Source organism: Epinephelus fuscoguttatus, linkage group LG5 (assembly GCF_011397635.1).
Source record: "Epinephelus fuscoguttatus linkage group LG5, E.fuscoguttatus.final_Chr_v1".
NCBI classification, from domain to species: Eukaryota; Metazoa; Chordata; class Actinopteri; order Perciformes; family Serranidae; genus Epinephelus; species Epinephelus fuscoguttatus.
In genome coordinates, this window is record NC_064756.1 from 46,456,033 (window position 1) to 46,476,141 (window position 20,109).

Below are 20,109 nucleotides of genomic sequence, written 5' to 3' on the forward strand. Positions count from 1 at the left end.
TCTGTTTTGCCCTTGTCTTTTCTGATTTTTTGTTGTATTTTCTGATTTGCCGTTGTGTTTTCTGATTTGCTGTTGTGTTTTTTGATTTGTTGTTGTGTTTTCTGATTTGCCGTTGTGATTTGCACTTCAGGGCCACCGTATATTTCTGACCATGAACAGCCACAAATTGGCTGTGTTTTTCTTTGCCATACTAACTTACAACACCAGTAATGTTACCCCTGACAAAATACCTCCATTAACCCTTTGGGCCCTAGGCGTTTTTGGGGTATTTTTACTGCCTTTAGTTTTAAGCTCATATCACAGTCATTATAAAGGCTACATACATGTGGTGGCAGCGAGGTTATGGACCCAAAATGCAGACAGACCGAGGGAAAAGGTTTAACAGTTTTATTGTGCCAGAATGATGCAGAGAACAAAGGAGATCCGGAGTCCGTGTGCAGAGTGAGATAATCAGGTGAGAGTGCTGGGCTGTGGGCTGCTGTGAGGCACAGAGGGAGACACTGGAAGAAGAGATAGGAGAACGAGGGTTAAACACTCAAAGAGCAAAAACACAATCAAACTTGCAAGATACTCAAATCACCAGAGGAACAGAGGAGCCGAGATACCACTGCGTGCAGTCGCAAATACTCTGCCGCTGAGGCTAGAGTCGGTGGCAGTCTTAAAGCCCGTTGATTGCAGATGACTCTCAGGTGTTCACAGTCAGCCTCAGTGCAGGGCGGGGGAGGGGAGAAGCCTCTGGAGACAGGTAAACACAGCAGCACACAACCCACACAGGAAGTAGACTCCGGAAATGTTCATAAAATAAAAGCCAAAAGTCCATGCTCACTACAATACACATGCTATTTCTTGTTTTGTTTTTTTTCAGGACAATCTGGGCTAACCAGATTTGCCATCATTCCATGTCCTTCTATGTGCCTGTATTTTATATTAATTTTTATATCAATGAAAAAAAAAAACAAATCTGTGTGACTAAATTCTTACATTTTTACATGTATCTCACCATAGTAAGTTGGAAAAAGACATATTCTACCATATATGAAGAGGGGAGACTCTCTGGAATCTGGCAATATAAGAACCATGATGCTGGGACATTCTGTCACTCCACAGCTGTCCAAAACATGTGGTTTGTGCCAGGCGGACATGATTGCCAGTATTTTTTCATTATTGCAAGAAATTCCATTGACTCATTCAAAAGTCAAAAATGTGTTTTATCTGAAAGAAACATGCAATATTTACATCTAAGATCATAGAAAAATAGTCAACCAAGTGCAATGATGTCCTCCAAGATAATATTTGTTTTTCAGTTTCAGTTATATACCGGGGGAACATTTTGGGCATTGGTGGGGGGCGGGGGGCACGTGTCCCCCTCAGTGTGTATGGTGACTACGGCCCTGTCAGCATGCATTAGGCTGCAGTTGTCTGGGTGCGCAAAGGTGAAGTGGCTGGTCTTGTCATACAAAGTTTGATGGAGTGTCAACTGGACAATATGGAGACATTTGCATCTTGAAAGCCGGACTACAAATGTGGATAGACAGGGAGAAACACACGCAAGCCTAAGACGTGGTAAGATATAATATTCCTCACTATCAGTGTTGCCAGATCTCACGAGACAAATAAGCAACCAGACCTGTGAAAACTAGCCCAAAACAAACAACTTTTTCTATGGAGCCCCCTAGGTTCCGGTGAGAGAAAATTAAATAAACTGTGTGCATGGTTTTACAATCCGTGGGGACGGATTTTAAACTGTGGGTACAGATTGTCAATTTACATCCATGTGGACAGAACTGTGCGCAGTTTTGCAAAACTGTACCCACGGTACACAGTTTATTTATTTTTCTCCTCCCTGAGCTTCAGGACAATGACCACAAGAGGGAGTTAAACCATCTTTTAACATTATTTAACATTAGAAAACACATGGGATATCAAATATAGACTGATGTACCAAGTGCATTATATACACAGTAAACCTCTGATAATTAAAATTTGCACACACAAATAAATATCATCCTGAATTCACAAATTCTTTATTTATTATTGCTTTTTATGCACTCATCTAACTTTTTTCTTTTAGTTACAGGACTGACGTTTTCCTAAACAGAAAAAACACATTGCCCTGCTCTGCCTCTGATTGGCCAGTATTCGTTGTCTGATGGTGAGAGCCAATTAGAAGCAGGAGGCGGGTGGGAAAAAAAATTCTGTCTCCTGTGTGTATGGAGAAAGGGGAGGGACAGAGGGAACAGGCAAGACAAACTATCCTACGTTTAAATAACGTATCAAAAATATCTGCTTGACAACTTATTATGGAGCTGGGAACAAGCCCAAATAAGCAGCTACACTTTATAAACAAGCCCAAAAAAACCGCGACCCGTGACTACCAGTATTTGTAAGCGACTTTACAGAACACCAAGCCCAAAGTCGCTTATAATAAGCAGACTTGGCAACACTGCTCACTATATGAAGTGACTGATAACAAGATCTGTATAATGGATTGTAAAGAATTTCGTCAGGTTTTTATTTTGTAGACAATCAATCTGTATTTATAGCATGATGGGATGACAGTACAATGATGTGTGTGGTATCCCTGGAAAGCTCTGCTCCTGTGCTTTCATGTGATATGCGTGGCATTTCTGTGCAAACCTGCGTTCGCGAGTAATCCATCTAAGAGTAATGTGTGTGCAAAGCTGTATGAAAGCTCTGTTATACATCATTTTAGTGTAACTTTATCATTTTTTTTCACTGTGAAAACACTGGATTACCGACAAGTGTTTGGCCTTCTCGGAAAGCTATAGTTCCGCTGTTTCACGCTGGAGAAGTGTGGCTTCTCGCTAGGGCGCACGTCACGGAGAAAATCCACAGAGAAGAACGGGTGTGAATTTGGACGCACTATGCGTCGTTCGGGCCCATAGGGTTAAATTCATGCTCTACTTAATAATCAAGGCAGTGGGGAGGTAAGGAAATATGACTTGAGTTATCTCAAGTTTGGATTTAGTTGGCACAGGACCGAGGAGGAGCTGAGGCCTTTAGTGTGTGGTATGTGGTGAAGTCCTCAGTAATGAATCCATGACACATCTCACAAAACACCTTTTAACCAAACACACTGCGCTGAAAGATAAACCATTGGATTTTTTTTTCTAAGAAAGCAGGACGAATTGAAGCAGTCCAAGTCCACAATTCAGTCTAGTGTTACACCCACAGCCAAAGCATTGGAGGCTTCGTACCATGCCAGCCTAGCTTAGCAAAAGCTGGTAAACTGTGTCTGCCAATAGCCAACGAAATGACACACATCACACGTGGGGAGAAAGCTGCCATACAGTTAAACGTGGTGCCACTTTCAAAGGACACAGTATCACGGAGAATACGCACCATGACAGATAATGTTAAAAAGACACTGACTGAGCGCACTAAAAGAAGTCGCTATTATTCCCTCCACCTGGATGAGACAACTGGTGTTGCAGATTTGGCTAATTTGCTTGTGTACATCAGATATGCGTGTGATGGTGCAGCTCAGGAGTATTTTCTTTTTTGTCACCCACTAAAGACTAGAACTACAGCTGAGCACATATTCCAGCTACTGAACATCTTTATCCAAGAGAATGGGCTCGATTGGAAAAAGTGTGTCAGGGTCTGCACCAACAGCGCCAGAGCGATTCTCTGTGTGTGCAGAGACAGGCGCACCCCTCTCATTAGGAGTACTTAAGTTGTCAATACTCACCAACACGTTGGCCAGTTCTTAATATTTGTGAGAAGTTCATTGCTCCCTCTTTTCTACTATATTGCTGCAGGTTACTTTTCTAAGTAGCAGAGTGTTGACAATAAGCACACCTTTGTCAAAGTGGGACTGAACGACTGTATTTAGCCTAATAATGTTCAGACAGGTGTGTGTTTTTGGTCCGTTGTGTAGTATTACCTTGTCAAGATCGTGACAATAATAACAAAAGTTATTCATGTGTCATTCATACTGACATTATGGACTTACTTTACTATGCTAATATTCATTGTTATGGATTTGTGATGTGGTATGAGATTTCTGATGTTTCACATCGTTGTTGCTAAAAAAAAATCACTTTGGAATTTGGATTATCTGTGAACTAGTTTTGAAGAATATTGCTCTCATGGCTGTATGTGTGAATGAATAAAATACAGCTGTTATTCTTCATGTCCTTGTAAAGGATTGAAAACCGTTAACCTTAGAAATAACATAAAAAAAAAATTAAGATGAGAGAAAAACAGAAACCCCTATTATTATTTTTTATTATTTTTATTTTTTAGTTATTTTTCATTTATATTCATTGATTTCATCAGTTTCATTGCACTTTAAATCACTACATTGCTATGTCACACACAGGCCACTAGGTGGTGCACTGCACTTGTGGTAGAGAATATGACCTCCATGTAAACAGGAAGAATAAATCCTGCTGCCGTGAAGTTAACGCCAGTATAGTCTCTATATACAGACTCTACATTCAGTGAATGTAGAGTCTGTAAACGTTTGAGCCGGCTGCAGTTGTTGCCAGGTTAAACGGTCCATGCGGTGAACTAACGAGGCAGAACATATTTGGTGTCACTGCGAACTCTGAATCCATTGCAATGGTTCAGCATATTTACTTATATATAAACGGAAGTCGGAAACGGAAATTCGCCTACTCCGCCCAAATCAAACTGGAATGCCAAAAAATCAGGGGTCTGCCCCCAGAGGCTGTATCGCCGTCTGCTGGAAGTCAGACGCCGAATATAGCCGATGGGTTCCGAGAATGACGCCAGTACAACGTGTGTCTCTTCTATTTTTACCACAGGTCGGTAAATATGCCTTAAATTGACTGGACATGCTAGATTTTAAGAACATGTAACTCATGAGATTGTTTCCCACATGTGAGTCAAAGAAAGGAGCTGTTAAGAGAATCTGATGTAAGTAGAGATAAAGGCATGTATGCTAACTAGCTAATGCTAAGGAAGTGAAGGAAGTTGACCCAAAATAACAGGAAACAATGTGTGAATGCACTAAATACACTTATTTCATTATGCACTTTATTAATGAAATCGTTTTCATACAATATGTGATTTTCTAGTTACTATCTGAAGCCAAATGGACATATTTGTGGTTTATTGCTAAAATCAGAAAATGTTATTGTAAATAATGGTGCAGCGATATTTAATGAGTGAATGTAGTCAGATTGTAGTTGTTGTAGTTCAACTCTGTGAGAAAATGTGTTTTATGATAAATGGGGTAATGTTTTATTTATGATAAGTGAATGAAACGTGAACAACAGAAGGTTATGTTGCCTATAGAGTAAAAAAGTCATCTTAGTTTTGGTTAAAAAGATCACATTGTAAAAACTGTTTTAGTTAAAAAGTACATGGATATAGTGACAGTTCATGTTGATTGTAAAAAAAACAAAAATTCATTTATTATTTTTCACGAATGCAGAGGAAATGTGCTGATTAAGAGAACAGGATCAAATCAAATCAAATCAACTTTATTTATATGGCACTTTTAATACAACAGTAACACAAAGTGCCTCACAGAGGTTAAAAACAACAAAGATCCAAAACGGAAAACAAAAAGAAAAGAGAAAACCCAAGCCTCCCACCCCACAAAGAGATACGTAAATATACACACGCACGCACACACACACACACACACACACACACACTAGCTATCACTAAAGAGACATGGCCAAGAAGCTCCACTATACCATAACAAAAGGCGCATGTGTGGCGTTTCTCAGTCCTCCGTCTGTACGACTCCTAAAAAACTGATTTTTTTTAACAAATTCTACAATCCTCTTATGGCTCATGTTTTAGACATTACTTCTTAAATAGTGTATCTTTTATCCGGTCCGTGGATTTTAAACATCGGCCAGACAAAACGTAAGGTTTTAACCAGACCGCCCGAGCTGTGCAACATAGCCGCACCAACAAGTGCTAGCCTTGTTTTTAGCCAGGCTGCTAGCCACCACCAGCTGGAGCATATCCAGCCGAGGACTCTCCGGGTGTCAAGATGCTTCTTAACACCTCTTCCACAGCCTGAAGCCTGATCTCCGCACCGGTAAGTCCCGCTGCTGATGTCCTGCCCTGTGCTGTACTTTCTGTGAGTCACTTCTGCTAAGCAGCTTCGTCGCTGTGGGCTCCAGTTGGAGCCCCTGCGTGTAAGTCCCCATGCCCTCCCTGCTAGCTGCCTCTACCCCCTACATGCTACCCACATCATCAAGCCTGAACTAAGCACTTTTAGCACTTGTACTGGCCTCCCCATTTCTCTGTATCCTCAGTTACTACATTCAACCTATGGCTCCACTCACCTCTCCACCCGGCTGTGTCAGCTGGACCCGCCTCGCCGACAGGATCACTGAGCTGGAACAAAGTATATCCTCGCTACATCAGATCCGTGAAGCTGAGCTGCAAATGGATACCATCATCTTCGGTCCTGCACAGTCTGAGTCTCCATCTCCTACCTCTCCTGTCGCTGATGCTGCCTCTCCCCCGGCGTTTGACGTCACTGCTCCTGATCCGGCCGCTGCTGTCCCTTTTCCGAACACCAACCCGGACGACACCTGGATACAGCAGGGGGCCAAACCCAAGTTCCTGCCCAGCTCCACTCCATGCGAGCCTGCATCCTGGTCCCTGGTTGCTCCCCGCGGCAAGAGATGCCCCCCCCCCCCATGCACAGCATCGTAGCATCCAGCTGGAGAACAGATATAATATCCTCAATCTGCATCACTTCCCTCTCTTAGCTGGAGAAGCCCCAACTTCACCGCCATCTACCCAGCAGTCCAAAAACAAACCGCCAACTCGGATCCCCCCTCCAGTAAATCCTGAGCACTCCTCTTCCCTCGGGTCTCGCTGTCTCTCCTTACTACAGTTCACACCGGCACCACACTGTGCTCCTGTCCGCCTCTCTGCCCGTCCATCACTTTTCACCTCACCATCGCCCGTTAAGTATTCTTCAAAATCCACTCTCCCATCACCCAGCCCAGTGAGTCCACTGTCAGCATCTCCGCGCCCCCTTTTTCCTCCGACCACCCTGATAGTTGGTGACTCCATCACCAGAAACATCCGTTTCTTCAATGCGGTAACACACTGTTTCCTCGGAGCCACAGTCTCTGTTGGCAAAACTCCCTGACCTGCTACACTCACTACCACCATCTGTCCACAGAATAATTATCCATGTTGGTTGTGTGGATGCATCCCACCAAAGCTGAGTTCAACAAACTTTTTCAGTATCTCAACACCTGTGGAAAATCAGTATTCATCAGCGGGCCGCTCTCTCCTCTCGGCTGCGGAGTGGAAATCTTCAGCAGAATCCTTTCCCTCCACACATGGCTCCTATCTGCCTGCAGGACATGCAATGTGGGCTTCATTGATAATTCTAATTTATTCTGGGGCCGACAGTCCTTTTTAAAAAGCGATGGTTTTCATCCCAATAAACTGGGCAGCCAAATGTTAGCTGCCAATTTACAGCACGCTGTACCCTCAGCTACCCACGTGACTGACTGATAGTGCTTACCCACACACCGTCTTGCTCTCTGGTGTCATCTCTGGGTACCTCCTCCTGCCACAGCTCCCACTACAGGCCCCAGCTGTCACTGTCCCCTCCTGCTGCTGCTCTGTCACTGTCCCCACCTGCTGCTGCTCTCCCCATTCAGCCTATCATCTCAGTCAGTCCCCTCCATTCCTATAACAGGTTCAACTCTGTGAACAAATGTAACCTCTCAATAAAACATGTCAAACGGTCCAATCCCAACCTCCGCCTACTCCCCCATTCCTCACAGCCAATCACACAGCAACATTTCCTCAAACTGGCACTGCTAAACATCCGTTCACTCAACAACAAAGCACTCATCTTAAATGAATTCATTACTGACAACAACCTAGACTTCCTCTGCATCATGGAAACCTGGCACAAACACCCGGACTATTTTTCATTCAACCAAGCCACCCCCTCCGGGCACACTTATATTGACCAGCCCCATTTCACTGCAAGAGGCGTGTGGCCTCAGTCCATAAGAGAGACCTAAGAATCACCATCATATCCACTCCCTCCTTTCAGTCTTTCGAACACATTGCTTTTAAACTCCCCAGCCCCACTCCCCTGGTCACTGCTGTTATTTACCACCCTCCCAAGCCCAATCCATCTTTCCTCTCTGACTTCTCTGATTTTGTTACACAGCTCTCAGCCATCTCACCTGTTCTTCTCCTCGGCGACTTCAACTACCACAATGACAACATTAACTGCAAACATGCCTCTGAATTTCTTGATCTACTGGACTGCCTCAATCTCACTCAACATGTCAACTTCCCCACTCACAATTATGGCCACACTTTGGACTTAGTCTGCTCCACCGGTCTCACCATCCAATAACTCTCCAGCATCAATCTCCACATCTCCGACCACCTGGCTATCATCATGGACATTCATCTCCCCACCCCCCTCCCTAAGGACAAATGCATAATATCATTCAGAAACCTCAAATCCATCTCCCCTCAAGATTTCTCAGCTTCTCTTTCCAACACTCTGTCTACCTTCCCTCCCCCGCTGTCTGATGACCCCGGTGAGCTTGTCAACTACTACAACAACATTCTCTCCTCCTGTCTTGATCAACTGGCCCCCATCAAAACCAAATCTGTCTCATTCACACACAACCCCCTGGTACACCCCCGAAGTCTGCCAAATGAAATCCCACAAGCGTCAGCTCGAAAGACTACATAAAAAGACCGGTTTAACAGTTCATCGCCAAGCCTACACAGACCACCTCCGACAGTACAAAGCTGCCCTCAATACTGCCCGCTCTACCTACTACTCCAACCTCATTCACACCGGCTCCAATAACCAAAAGGCTCTTTTTTCCACCGTAAACAAGCTCCTTAATCCCAGTGACAATATTTCAAACTCATTCACTGTTGAAAAATGCAATTCCTTCCTCTCATTTTTCCAATCCAAAATAGACACCATCTACAGTTCTCTAACCTCCCCCCACCCCCCCCACCCTCCTCACCCCCCTCCACCCATCTTATCACCCTGCCCCTCTCCAAATTTGCACCTGTCTCCTCAGCTGAGCTGTCTAAAATCATTTCAACCATGAAAACTTCCACCTGCATGCTAGATCCCATCCCATCCGCCATTGTAAAATTGTCAACTCCTCCCTCAGCTCTGCCTCTGCCCCTCCTTCACTCAAACTGGCTGCAGTCACCTCCATCATTAAAAAACCTGGTGTCAATCCTGACATCATGAGCAATTTCCGGCCAATTTCCAACCTCCCATTCCTCTCAAAAATCCTTGAACGTGTTGTCGCCTCACAAATCAAATCCCACCTCAACAATAATGACCTCTTCAAACAATTTCAATCTGGATTCCGCACACAACACAGCACCGAAACTGCCCTCCTTAAAGTCACAAACGACCTCCTCCTCTCCTCAGACTCCGGCCTACTCTCCATCCTCATCCTCCTTGATCTCACTGCCGCCTTTGACACCATCAACTACTCCATCTGACTCTCCTGCCTGCAAACCCTCCTCAACATCACTGACACTGTCCTCACCTGGCTACATTCTTATCTCACTGACAGAAAACAATTCATCTTCATCAACAACTGCTCCTCCTCAACTGCCCCCCTGTCCCAAGGCGTCCCCCAGAGTTCAGTGCTTGGTCCTCTCCTCTTCATCCTTGGTCAAATCATCCGTCGTCATGGTCTCTGTTTTCACTGCTACGCTGACGATATCCAGCTATACATCTCCACTAAATCCATCACCCATTTAACCCACTCCACCCTGTAAAACTGTCTCTCCGAAATTAAATCCTGGATGCAAGAAAACTTTCTTAAACTCAACTGTGACAAATCCAACATTGGTCCAAATTCCCTCACCCAAACAGCCAAAGACTTCCACCTCACCATCGACAACTCCACCCTGTCCCCCTCCCCTCACTGCCGCAACCTTGGTATCATCTTCGACCAACACATCAAACAAGTCACTAAAACAGCCTTCTTTCACCTTAAAAACATTTCTCGCCTCCGCCCCTCACTCTCTCGCAATGCTGCCGAAACCCTGATCCACGCCTTCATTACATCCCGCCTTGACTATTGCAATAGCATCCTTTATGGCACACCCTCCAAACTCCTCAGTAAACTCCAATATATCCAAAACTCTGCCGCCCGCCTCCTCACTCACACCCACTCCCGCGACCACATCACCCCTGTCCTTCAGAACCTCCACTGGCTCCCTGTTCCACAATGCATCCACTTCAAACTCCTCCTACTCACCCATAAAACCTTCCACAACCAAGCCCCCTCTTACCTCACAGACCTGCTCCACCCTTACACCCCTTCCTGCAGCCTCCTTCTCACCATCTCCAAGACCAAGCACAGAACCTGGGGGGACAGAGCCTTCTCCGTTGCTGCCTCCACCCTCTGGAACTCCCTCCCAAAACACATCCGTGACTGCACTGACCTCCCATCATTCAAATCACTACTCAAAACTCACCTGTTCCGTTCTGCTTTTAATGTTTAGCTACTTTTATTCATTTATTTATTTATTTATTTTCTTTTTCACTCCCATTGTATTCCTCTTTGTCTTTGATGTCTTTTGCTGAAAATTGTTTTTTGATGTGTTTGAACCGTCTCTGTAAAGTGACTTTGAGAACTTTGAAAAGCGCTTTATAAATAAAATGTATTATTACTATTATTATTATTATTATTATTATTATTATTATTATTATGGCTGAGCACCGAGACCCGAGGCAAGGAACAAGCCACCTCTGGGGGCCGTCCACACTGAGAGGGCCCATGGTCCACGGCCACAGGGAGTGCCGCCATAGAGACCCCCCCGACCCGGGCAGACATGAGGCTCCACACTGAGGTGCAGTGCCCTACAGCCACGCAGATCAGAGCGGTCTCCTGACGGCGCCCCCATCAGGAGACCAGGAACAACTCTCAGTGTAGTAGGCCCCCATGAGGAAACACTGGAGCTAAAAAATGAGGGACTAAAACAGTAAGATAGGATAAAAGGTATAAAAAGAACCAAATAAACAAAAAGCTATTTAGCTCATAAAATTGAGTTAATAGCTAGGTAAGAATGATCTAAAACAGAGACATAAAATGCATCAAAACTAAAACCTATAGGCTAACTAAAATAACAAAAGATAAAAGTTAAATGAGATAAGAACGTAATAAGAGGAAGGGTAAGAACATAAAAAACCATAAAAATCCCTGTAAAATCCAGAATTGAATTTAAAATCCTGCTGGTAACTTATAAAGCTCTAAATGGTCAAGCTCCGTCATATCTTAGAGAGCTCATAGTGCCATATTATCCCACCAGAACACTGCGCTCCGAGAACGCAGGGTTACTCGTGGTCCCTAAAGTCTCCAAAAGTAGATCAGGAGCCAGAGCCTTTAGCTATCAGGCTCCTCTCCTGTGGAATCATCTTCCTGTTACGGTCCGGGAGGCAGACACCGTCTCCACATTTCAGACTAGACTTAAGACTTTCCTCTTTGATAAAGCTTATAGTTAGGTCTGGCTCAGGCTTGTCCTGTACCAGCCCTTAGTTAGGCTGACTTAGGCCTAGTCTGCCGGAGGACCCCTCTATAATACACCGGGCCCCTTCTCTCCTTCTCTCTCTCTCTCTCTCTCTCTCTCTCTCTCTCGTATCCTATTACTGCATTTAGCTAACCCGGCCATTCTGGATGTCACTAACTCGGCTTCTTCTCTGGAGCCTTTGTGCTCCACTGTCTCTCAGATTAACTCATATCACAGCGGTGCCTGGACAGCGTGACGTGTGTGGTTGTGCTGCTGCCGTGGTCCCGCCAGATGCCTCCTGCTGCTGCTGCCATCATTAGTCATTAGTCATACTTCTACTGTTATTATACACATATGATTATTGTCACACATGTATACTGCCAGGTATTAATACATACTTTCAACATATTGTACCGCAGTAACCAGTAGGGGTGTTGAAATTAATCATTTCTACGATGCATCGCGATGCGGATATGGACGATTGTGCATCGATGCACTGACTGAGCATAATCGATTATAGCATCCTCACGTTGCTGCTTGATTTTCCGGTCGCGACTGGTTAATAAAGTTGTCGATTTCAAAATAACGTTGTCATAGTAACATCGCATTGAATTGTGGGAGAACAACATCAGTGCAATATGGCGGAGGCAGACGAAACTCATCGAGAGCCAGTAATAAAAAAAACGCACCTAGTATTTTGAAAGCGGACATCTGGGCACATTTCGGATTTTATGAAATTACCGGGAAGCACGAACTGGACAAGACGCACGCTGTGTGTAAAGTCTGTCACACAAAAATTAAATATCTTGGAAATACAACTAACTTGAGGAATCACGTTAGCCGTTTTCACTCCGAGAAGCTAACGCCTGCCACCGTGAAGGAAAGACCGGATCCAGCTCAGCCAAGAATTGATGAAAAACTGTCAATTTTGCCGCCGAATGCTGAGAAAGCTAAAAGAATCACCCAGTCTGTGGCGGCTTTCATAGCTAAGGATCTATGGCCTTATTCGGTTGTGGAAAACTCTGGGTTTCGCCACCTGTTGAAGACGCTGGAGCCACGGTATAAGCTTCCTTCACGTAGCCACTTCACAGACAAAGTCATACCTGCACTCTACAATGAAACTAAAGGCCAGGTAATGGCCTCAATGAGCCAAGCTAGTCGAGTAGCCATAACATGTGATTCCTGGACGTCTGTTGCGACCGAGTCTTATTTAACAGTAACGGTGCATTACGTTAACGAGGACTGGCAGATTTTGTCGCACGTGCTGCAAACGAGCCGTGTACGAGTCTCACACAGGTGCTCATCTGGCCGAGCTGCTGTCTCATGTTGTGGAAGAATGGCAGCTGTCAGAGAAAGATGTAGTGCTGGTGACAGACAACGCGCCTAATATGATTGTTGCAGCTCAAGTCGGAAAATTCCTCATGTGAAATGCTTTGCCCATACGCTGAATCTCGCGTCCCAGAGGGCGCTTCAGGTGTCCACGCTCTCCAGGCTTCTGGGCAGAGTGCGACGGATAACAACATTCTTCCACCGCAGCACTATAGCGAACCACACTTTGAAAGTGAAACAGAAATGTCTGGGCCTGAAAAATCATAAGCTGCTAACTGATGTTGCCACAAGGTGGAACAGTGCATACGGCATGGTCGAGAGGTTCTTGGAGCAACAACCTGCAATCTGTGCCACCTTGCTGTCTCCAGAGGTGAGGAGAGGACAGTCAGACCTCTGCACTCTCAATGAAACAGATGTGTCAAATGCAGAGGACGCTGTGAGTGCATTAAAGCCAATGAAGGATGCAACCACACTGATGTCAGAAGAGAGCAACCCAACAGTGTCTCTCATTGCTCCAATACATGCACAGCTTCTCCAGAACATGACAGACACCATCGGAGACTCACCCATGATCCACGAGATCAAGAATGCTATCAAGACAGATCTCCTGAAGAGGTACAACAGTGAGGCAGAGAAGAAGATCCTTCATACAGCCTCTGCCCTGGATCCCCGTTTTAAGGGACTGCCCTTTCTAACAGAGGAGGAGAGACTGGAGATCTACAGAGGAGTGACCGAGGAGGCTGCATCTTTGGAGGTAATTTTACCAGGTTTCATGTAAAATTTATTAAAACAAACTTAAAATGCTCATAATAGTATTAATAGTAGTTACAAAGAGTGAAAGTTTTTGTAAGACAGAAAAAATTATCCTAATAAATGTGAGCTTGACAGAATAAGTGCTAACTGTTAGTTTAATGCAATTTTCTTTTTTGTGTTCTTTTGTTCAAACCAAGGATGAGAGGACACTCAGGAGGACAGAAGTGGATGAAGCGCCTGGGGGAATGGGGACTCTGGAAGAAGAGAGACCCACAGAGGATAGCCCCTCTGCTCCCAAAAGAAAGGCCCCATCATCACTGCTTGTGAGTTTGCTGGGACAGTCCTTCACTGACACTGAAGGTACAGTAGAACCAAAGACCCCCTATGCCAGGGCTGAAGAGGAAATGGAGAGATACTGTAAAGCCCCAGCTCTCCCTCTAACTGAGGATCCTTTAAACTGGTGGCGTGTCCAGGAGGTCACATTTCCTCCTCTCTCAGCTGTCAAAGCGGTACTTGTGTATCCCAGGCACAAGCGTGTCTGCAGAGCGAGTTTTCTCCACTGCAGGAGATGTTGTCACTGCAAAGAGAAGTGCTCTCAAGCCAGAACATGTGGATCAACTGGTGTTCTTACAGAAGAACCTACAAATTCCCAAATGCTGATCAGTGAGCCATGTTTGTGATATTTGGCACATTCAGGAAGTGCCCTGTGTCCAGTGCTGCTATTTGAAAACCTTTTTGTAGATTACAGCACTAGAATGCTTTGTTTTTGAGGATTGACCATTTCCACACAATGGGTAGGCTAGGCCTATACTCTTTATTTCAGTTTACAATTGGATTTAATATTAGGAGCTTCTGTTAACATTTTTGATATCATAAAACAGTACACTACACTGTATAAACTAGTAGTTCATTGCTACCTGTGGTTTGTTGTGTTCAGACACATTGTGATGTTTGCCACATTCAGGAAGTACCCTGTTTTACAGTAGAAGACAGATTTATGTGTGGTTTAGGGAGGATGACCATTTTCACACAAAGATTATAGGTAGTTGGCTACTAGGCCTCTACAATTTATTTTGGTTTAAAGCCTAATTTGCTGTTCATACATTGACATTTATGTTATTTGTGTTTATGTTATTTATGTTTTTGAAGAAGAAGTACACTGTGCTTTATTGATGCTATTTTAGTATTTACTGTTAGAAATACTGCTGTTGCTTGCTTTGTTCAGACTCAAGTCATATTTCTGATGCTTGCCACATTCAAGACATTCAGTGTCCTTTTTTGAGTACAGGACAGTTGCTAAAGGTTGCAGCTGGCCTGCAGAAGTATTTGTTTTATTTAATTTAATTCATTTATTTTGGTTTATTAAGACATCGATGTTACTTACCGGTAATCCTGAAGCACTTTCTAATAAAGAAGGGAGTTCATATTTATCTGACTGCTTGTATTAATTGATTAAAAAAGTAACCATGCTCAGTAATATAGGAAATTAAGAATGCAGTGCATCGTGATACATCGTGGAATCGAATCGAATCGAATCGTTAACAGGATAATCGTAATCGAATCGAATCGGGAGACCAGTGAAGATGCACAGCCCTAGTAACCAGAACTATAACTATAATATTATTACTTTCATTAATGTTGTTGTAAGCTACTGTCATTACCTGCATCTCTCTCTCTCTCTCTCTCTCTCTCTCTGTGTCATATGGATTACTGTTAATTTATCATGTTGATCTGTTCTGTACGACATCTATTGCACGTCTGTCCGTCCTGGAAGAGGGATCCCTCCTCAGTTGCTCTTCCTGAGGTTTCTACCGTTTTTTTTTTCCCCGTTAAAGGGTTTTTTTGGGGGAGTTTTTCCTTATCCGCTGTGAGGGTCTTAAGGACAGAGGGATGTCGTATGCTGTAAAGCCCTGTGAGGCAAATTGTGATTTGTGATATTGGGCTTTATAAATAAAATTGATTGATTGATTGAAAAAATAGATAATAGATAGATAAATCGGTTATAAGAGGAATTTAAAATAGATAAATAAAGAAATCAGTTAAAAGCCTGATTAAAAAGATGAGTCTTGAGCCTCTTTTTAAAAACATCAACAGTCTCTGCAGCTCTGAGGTTCTCCGGCAGGCTGTTCCACAATCGGGGACCATAATAACTAAATGCTGCCTCCCCGTGTGTTTTAGTCCTAACTTGTGGTATGGTTAAAAGGCCAGTGCCGGAGGACCTCAGGGTCTGCGAGGGTTGATATGGTAAAAGCAGGTCAGATAAATAAGAAGGCCCAAGACCGTTAAGACATTTAAAAACTAATAAAAGAACCTTAAAATCGATCCTGAAGTGCACGGGGAGCCAATGCAGTGATTTTAAAACTGGTGTAATGTGCTTCCGCCCTCTGGTCCTCGTCAGCACTCGTGCAGCTGAATTCTGTAATAATTGTAGATTTGAGATACTCTTTTTGGGAAGACCAGAGAGCAGGGCATTACAATAATCTAACCTACAGGAGATAAAAGCATGCATCAGCACCTCCGTGCTGGCCTGAGAAAGAAACGGGCGGACTCTGGCTATATTCTTAAGGTGGTAGAAACCTAACTTTGTTATGTTTTTAATATGTGGAATAAAACAGAGCTCAGAGTCAAAAATCACACCCAGATTTTTTACAGATTGTGTTGGTTTAAAATTCTGTAGTTTTGGTAAAAGTTTCTCTCTGGCCTTCAGGACCAATGACTAAAACCTCTGTTTTGTCCTGGTTGAGCAGCAGGAAATTTGCTGCCATCCATGACTTTATATCTAAAATGCAGTTAAAAAGGGCATCAATTGGCCCTGTGTCATCAGGAGACACGGCGATGTACAGTTGCGTATCATCAGCATAACTATGAAAGCTGATGCCGTGCCTCCTGATGACGTCCCCCAGAGGAAGCATGTAGAGATTAAAAAGAGTTGGACCTAAAATTGACCCCTGGGGGACCCCGCACTTTATCTCATGGGTTCCTGAGGAACATGTATCCATACTTACAAAGAAGTGTTGATCAGTAAGGTAAGAGACGAACCAGTTAAAAACAGTACCAGAGAGGCCAACCAGGTGCCTCAGTCTATTTAAGAAAATGTGATGGTCTACTGTATTGAAGGCGGCGGTTAGATACGGTAGTACCAAGACTGTGAGTTTATGGTTATCTAAATTGCACCTGATTTCATTTAAAATCTTTAAAAGGGCTGTCTCGGTACTGTGGTTCATCCTAAAACCAGACTGATACTTCTCTAAAGTGTTATTTGTATTTAAAAAATCATTTACTTGGTTAAACCTGTTTTTCTAAAATTTTGCTTAAAAATGGTAAGTTGGATACAGGCCAATAATTATTAAAAATTTTGGGGTCTAAATTGCTCTTCTTCAGAAGGGGCTTCACCACCGCCGTTTTCAAGGAGGCTGGGAAGACACCTGTCTGAAGAGAGCAATTCACCATGTAGAGTAGCTGTTTCTCAAAGAATCCATAAAATGTTTTAAAAAACGGTGTGGGAATTGGGTCTAAAAGGCAGGTTGTGGGCTTTACTCGGGAGAAAACTCGACCAAGTGTCCTTGCATCAACCAGGGCAAAACTCTCCAGTGTTTCTTCAGGTAAAAGCAATGATCCAGGTGTGTTGACAGTTAAAATCTGTTGAGATAAAAGACTGGATCTGATGTCACTGATTTTATTTCTGAAGTGGTCTGCAAAGTCCTCACAAAGGGCATTGGTTGTTGTCTTAGGTGATCTGTTAAAATTACTGTTTGTTAAAATATCAATTGTGGAGAAGAGGAATTTGGGATTGTTTTTATTGTCAGAGATTAGCTTTTTGAAGTGGGAAATTCTTGCCTGTTTGACTGTGTTATTGTAGGTTTTGAGATGTTGACGTAATATTCCGTAGTGGACTGTTAGGTTTGATTTTCTCCATCTTCTTTCAGCACTCCTGCAGTATCTTTTCAGTTGTTTGATTTCCTGGTTTCTCCATGGGGGTGTAAGTTTTGTTCTAATTGTTTTGATTAAAAGTGGAGCCACTGAGTCCAGCATTGACTTGAGTTTGTTGTTAAAATTGTCCACAATAAAATCACAGGGTGCTGGTAAAATCTCTGCAGGAGTGCTCTGTAAAATCTGGATAAAATTTGCAGCCACTTAAGAAGTTAGGTAGCGTTTCCTCACCGTTCTCACCGGGGCCTCCTGTTGGTTAAAACTGGTGATGTTAAAAAACACGCAAAAGTGGTCGGACACAGCCAGATCCACAACAGAGGACACACCCACGGACAGGCCATAGGTTATGACCAGGTCCAGGGTGTGCCCTCTGCTGTGGGTCGGCTGCTTGATATGTTGTGTAAAATCCAAACAGTTAAAGAGGTTTAAAAATTCTCTGGATACTGGGTCAGAGGTGTTGTCAATGTGTAGATTAAAATCACCAGTTATTAAAATCCTGTTGTAGGTGGAGTGAATGATTGATAATAATTCAGAGAAATCACTGATAAAAGAAGTGGAGTACTGGGGTGGTCTGTAAACCGTTATGCAAAGGATAGGAGGGCTGCTAAAAACAAAGGCATGATGCTCAAATGACGTGTAACTGCTAAAAGAAACTTCATTTGAGGACATTGTGGTTTATGTTACTGATGCAGTTCCGCCTCCTCTTTTACCTCCCCTAATAGAATATAAAAAGTTAAAATTTGGTGGGGAAGCCTCAGTGAGAACAACAGGTGCGTCGGTGCCAAGCCATGTCTCTGTAAGGAGAATACTGTCTAGGTTAATGTCTAAAATTAAATCATTTATGATAAAAGATTTGTTTAAAAGGGAGCGCACGTTCAGCACTGCCATTTTAATGTTTGTGCTGAACGTGCGCTCTTCATGACTTTTCAAATGGATGTAAAAAACACGGTTAGGTCTAAAAACATTCTTGGGTTTCAACTTTCTAAGTGTAATGATAGTTTTTATGGTGTGAATGTCCTGTGTTTCCGGTTGCAGAGAAGGTGCTACTGAGGGAGAAGTGTGTGTGGTGCAATGTGTAGTGGAGGAGGGTGGAGATGGGTGAGCAGTGAGTCAGGAGGTGGCTGTGGTGCAGGATCGGACGGTCAGGTCAATGTTGACTGATAAAAGCCGTGATCCCTCCTGGTTTGGGTGGAGGCTGTCCCGTTTAAAAAGGTGGGGTCTGTTTAAAAAAGCTATAAAATTGTCCACAAAAGGGATACTTTTGGACAAGCAGTATCCCTTCAGCCACAGGTGCAGCTGACGAAGGCGGCTGGTGGTGACGTCACCATAACGAGGTGGGGGAAGCGGGCCGGAAATTATTATCCGCTTCCCCGTGTCCAGCAGGCGGTCCACCAGGGAGATTAAGTCCTGCTTGAGGACCTCTGATTGCTGGTTCCTGAGGTCATTGATACCGGCCTCTAGGACCATTGTGGAGGCCGAGCTGTGCCGTGCGGTCAGCTGGAGGGCGGAGGATGCAACCTCACTGACACGGGCACCAGGGTGGCAGAAGGTGCGGCCATTGTGCACTTCCACGTGCCTGACCATGGAGGTCCCGATCACTAGCACAGAGGGGGTGTGCTGCTCCGGAGTGCGCGCCTCCGACTGCCTGGAGGTACGACGGTGACGGGATGGAGCCCGATGTTTGTGGCGCCGGGCCGCAGTTCCTCCTGACCGGGATGGAGGGGAGGGGTCAGGCTGGACGAGCAGACGCCGATTCCTGGACTGGTGAAAGCCACGGCCAGCTGGATGTAGGCCTACAGGTTCCACAGGCGAGCTGGACGAGAGGATGTTTTGAATACATATTGTATTGTGTATAATGTTTTCTGAGAAAGAATAAATCCCACTGCCGTGAAGTTAACACCAGCACAACGTCTCCTCTATTTTTACCAGTTTTAATCACAGTGGCAGCAAGACAGAGGATCTGCCGCCCCCCCGACCCTCAAGTTAGGGAGGCAACATCCTCATTTGCTGTGTGTATGAGAGATAGAGAGGTGCTGAACCTTGCAGTGTGGCTGTGGTGGGAAATAATCAACAATAAATAATCCACATATTAGAAAGAAACATGTCTCCTGTGTGACCTCTCCGTAGCTAATAAGGTAAGGCTCCACCAATGTATGTTTAGGTTGGTCATAATGGTGATACTTGGAGAGCTCAATTTTTTATCAGGTGGAACACAGTGTAAAAAGTTTGAGAACCACTGCTCTAAATAACCATAGCAATTTTGTCAATGCAAGTAGCCAGTGCACCGATTTGGAAATCAATTCATCTGCTGAGTTTACTTCACTAGTGTTTCTGACCACGAGTAGCTACGACTGGGGGTGGTTTTCAGGGGCAGATTTAGTGTTATAGTGGCCCCAGGCTTTACTTTTCACACTTTCTCTTACTGGAAATATTGGCAGTGGTAGAAAAGTAGGCCTACTCAAAACTTTTTTATGAGTAAAACTATTAATCTAATTAATATAACAGTAAAAGTCCCGCACCAAATTTTTAAAGTGCAGACTGAAAGAGAGGCATTATCAGCACAGTGTACGTACATTTTCTTAACACCTGTTA

At 44.0% G+C, this 20,109-nt stretch overlaps 1 protein-coding gene and 1 pseudogene across 1 annotated transcript; one reads left to right on the forward strand and one right to left on the reverse strand.

Moving 5' to 3' along the window:
• Positions 1-506: 506 nt before the first annotated feature.
• Positions 507-20,109, reverse strand: part of LOC125889092 (Na(+)/H(+) exchange regulatory cofactor NHE-RF3-like) — a 268,747-nt pseudogene continuing 249,144 nt past the window's right edge.
• LOC125889106 (E3 SUMO-protein ligase ZBED1-like) lies at positions 12,929-15,017 on the forward strand. Its single transcript, XM_049576830.1, has 2 exons — positions 12,929-13,588; positions 13,785-15,017. Exons 1-2 carry the CDS (start codon positions 13,145-13,147, stop codon positions 14,265-14,267), a joined length of 927 nt encoding a protein of 308 aa, XP_049432787.1. The 5' UTR covers positions 12,929-13,144; the 3' UTR covers positions 14,268-15,017.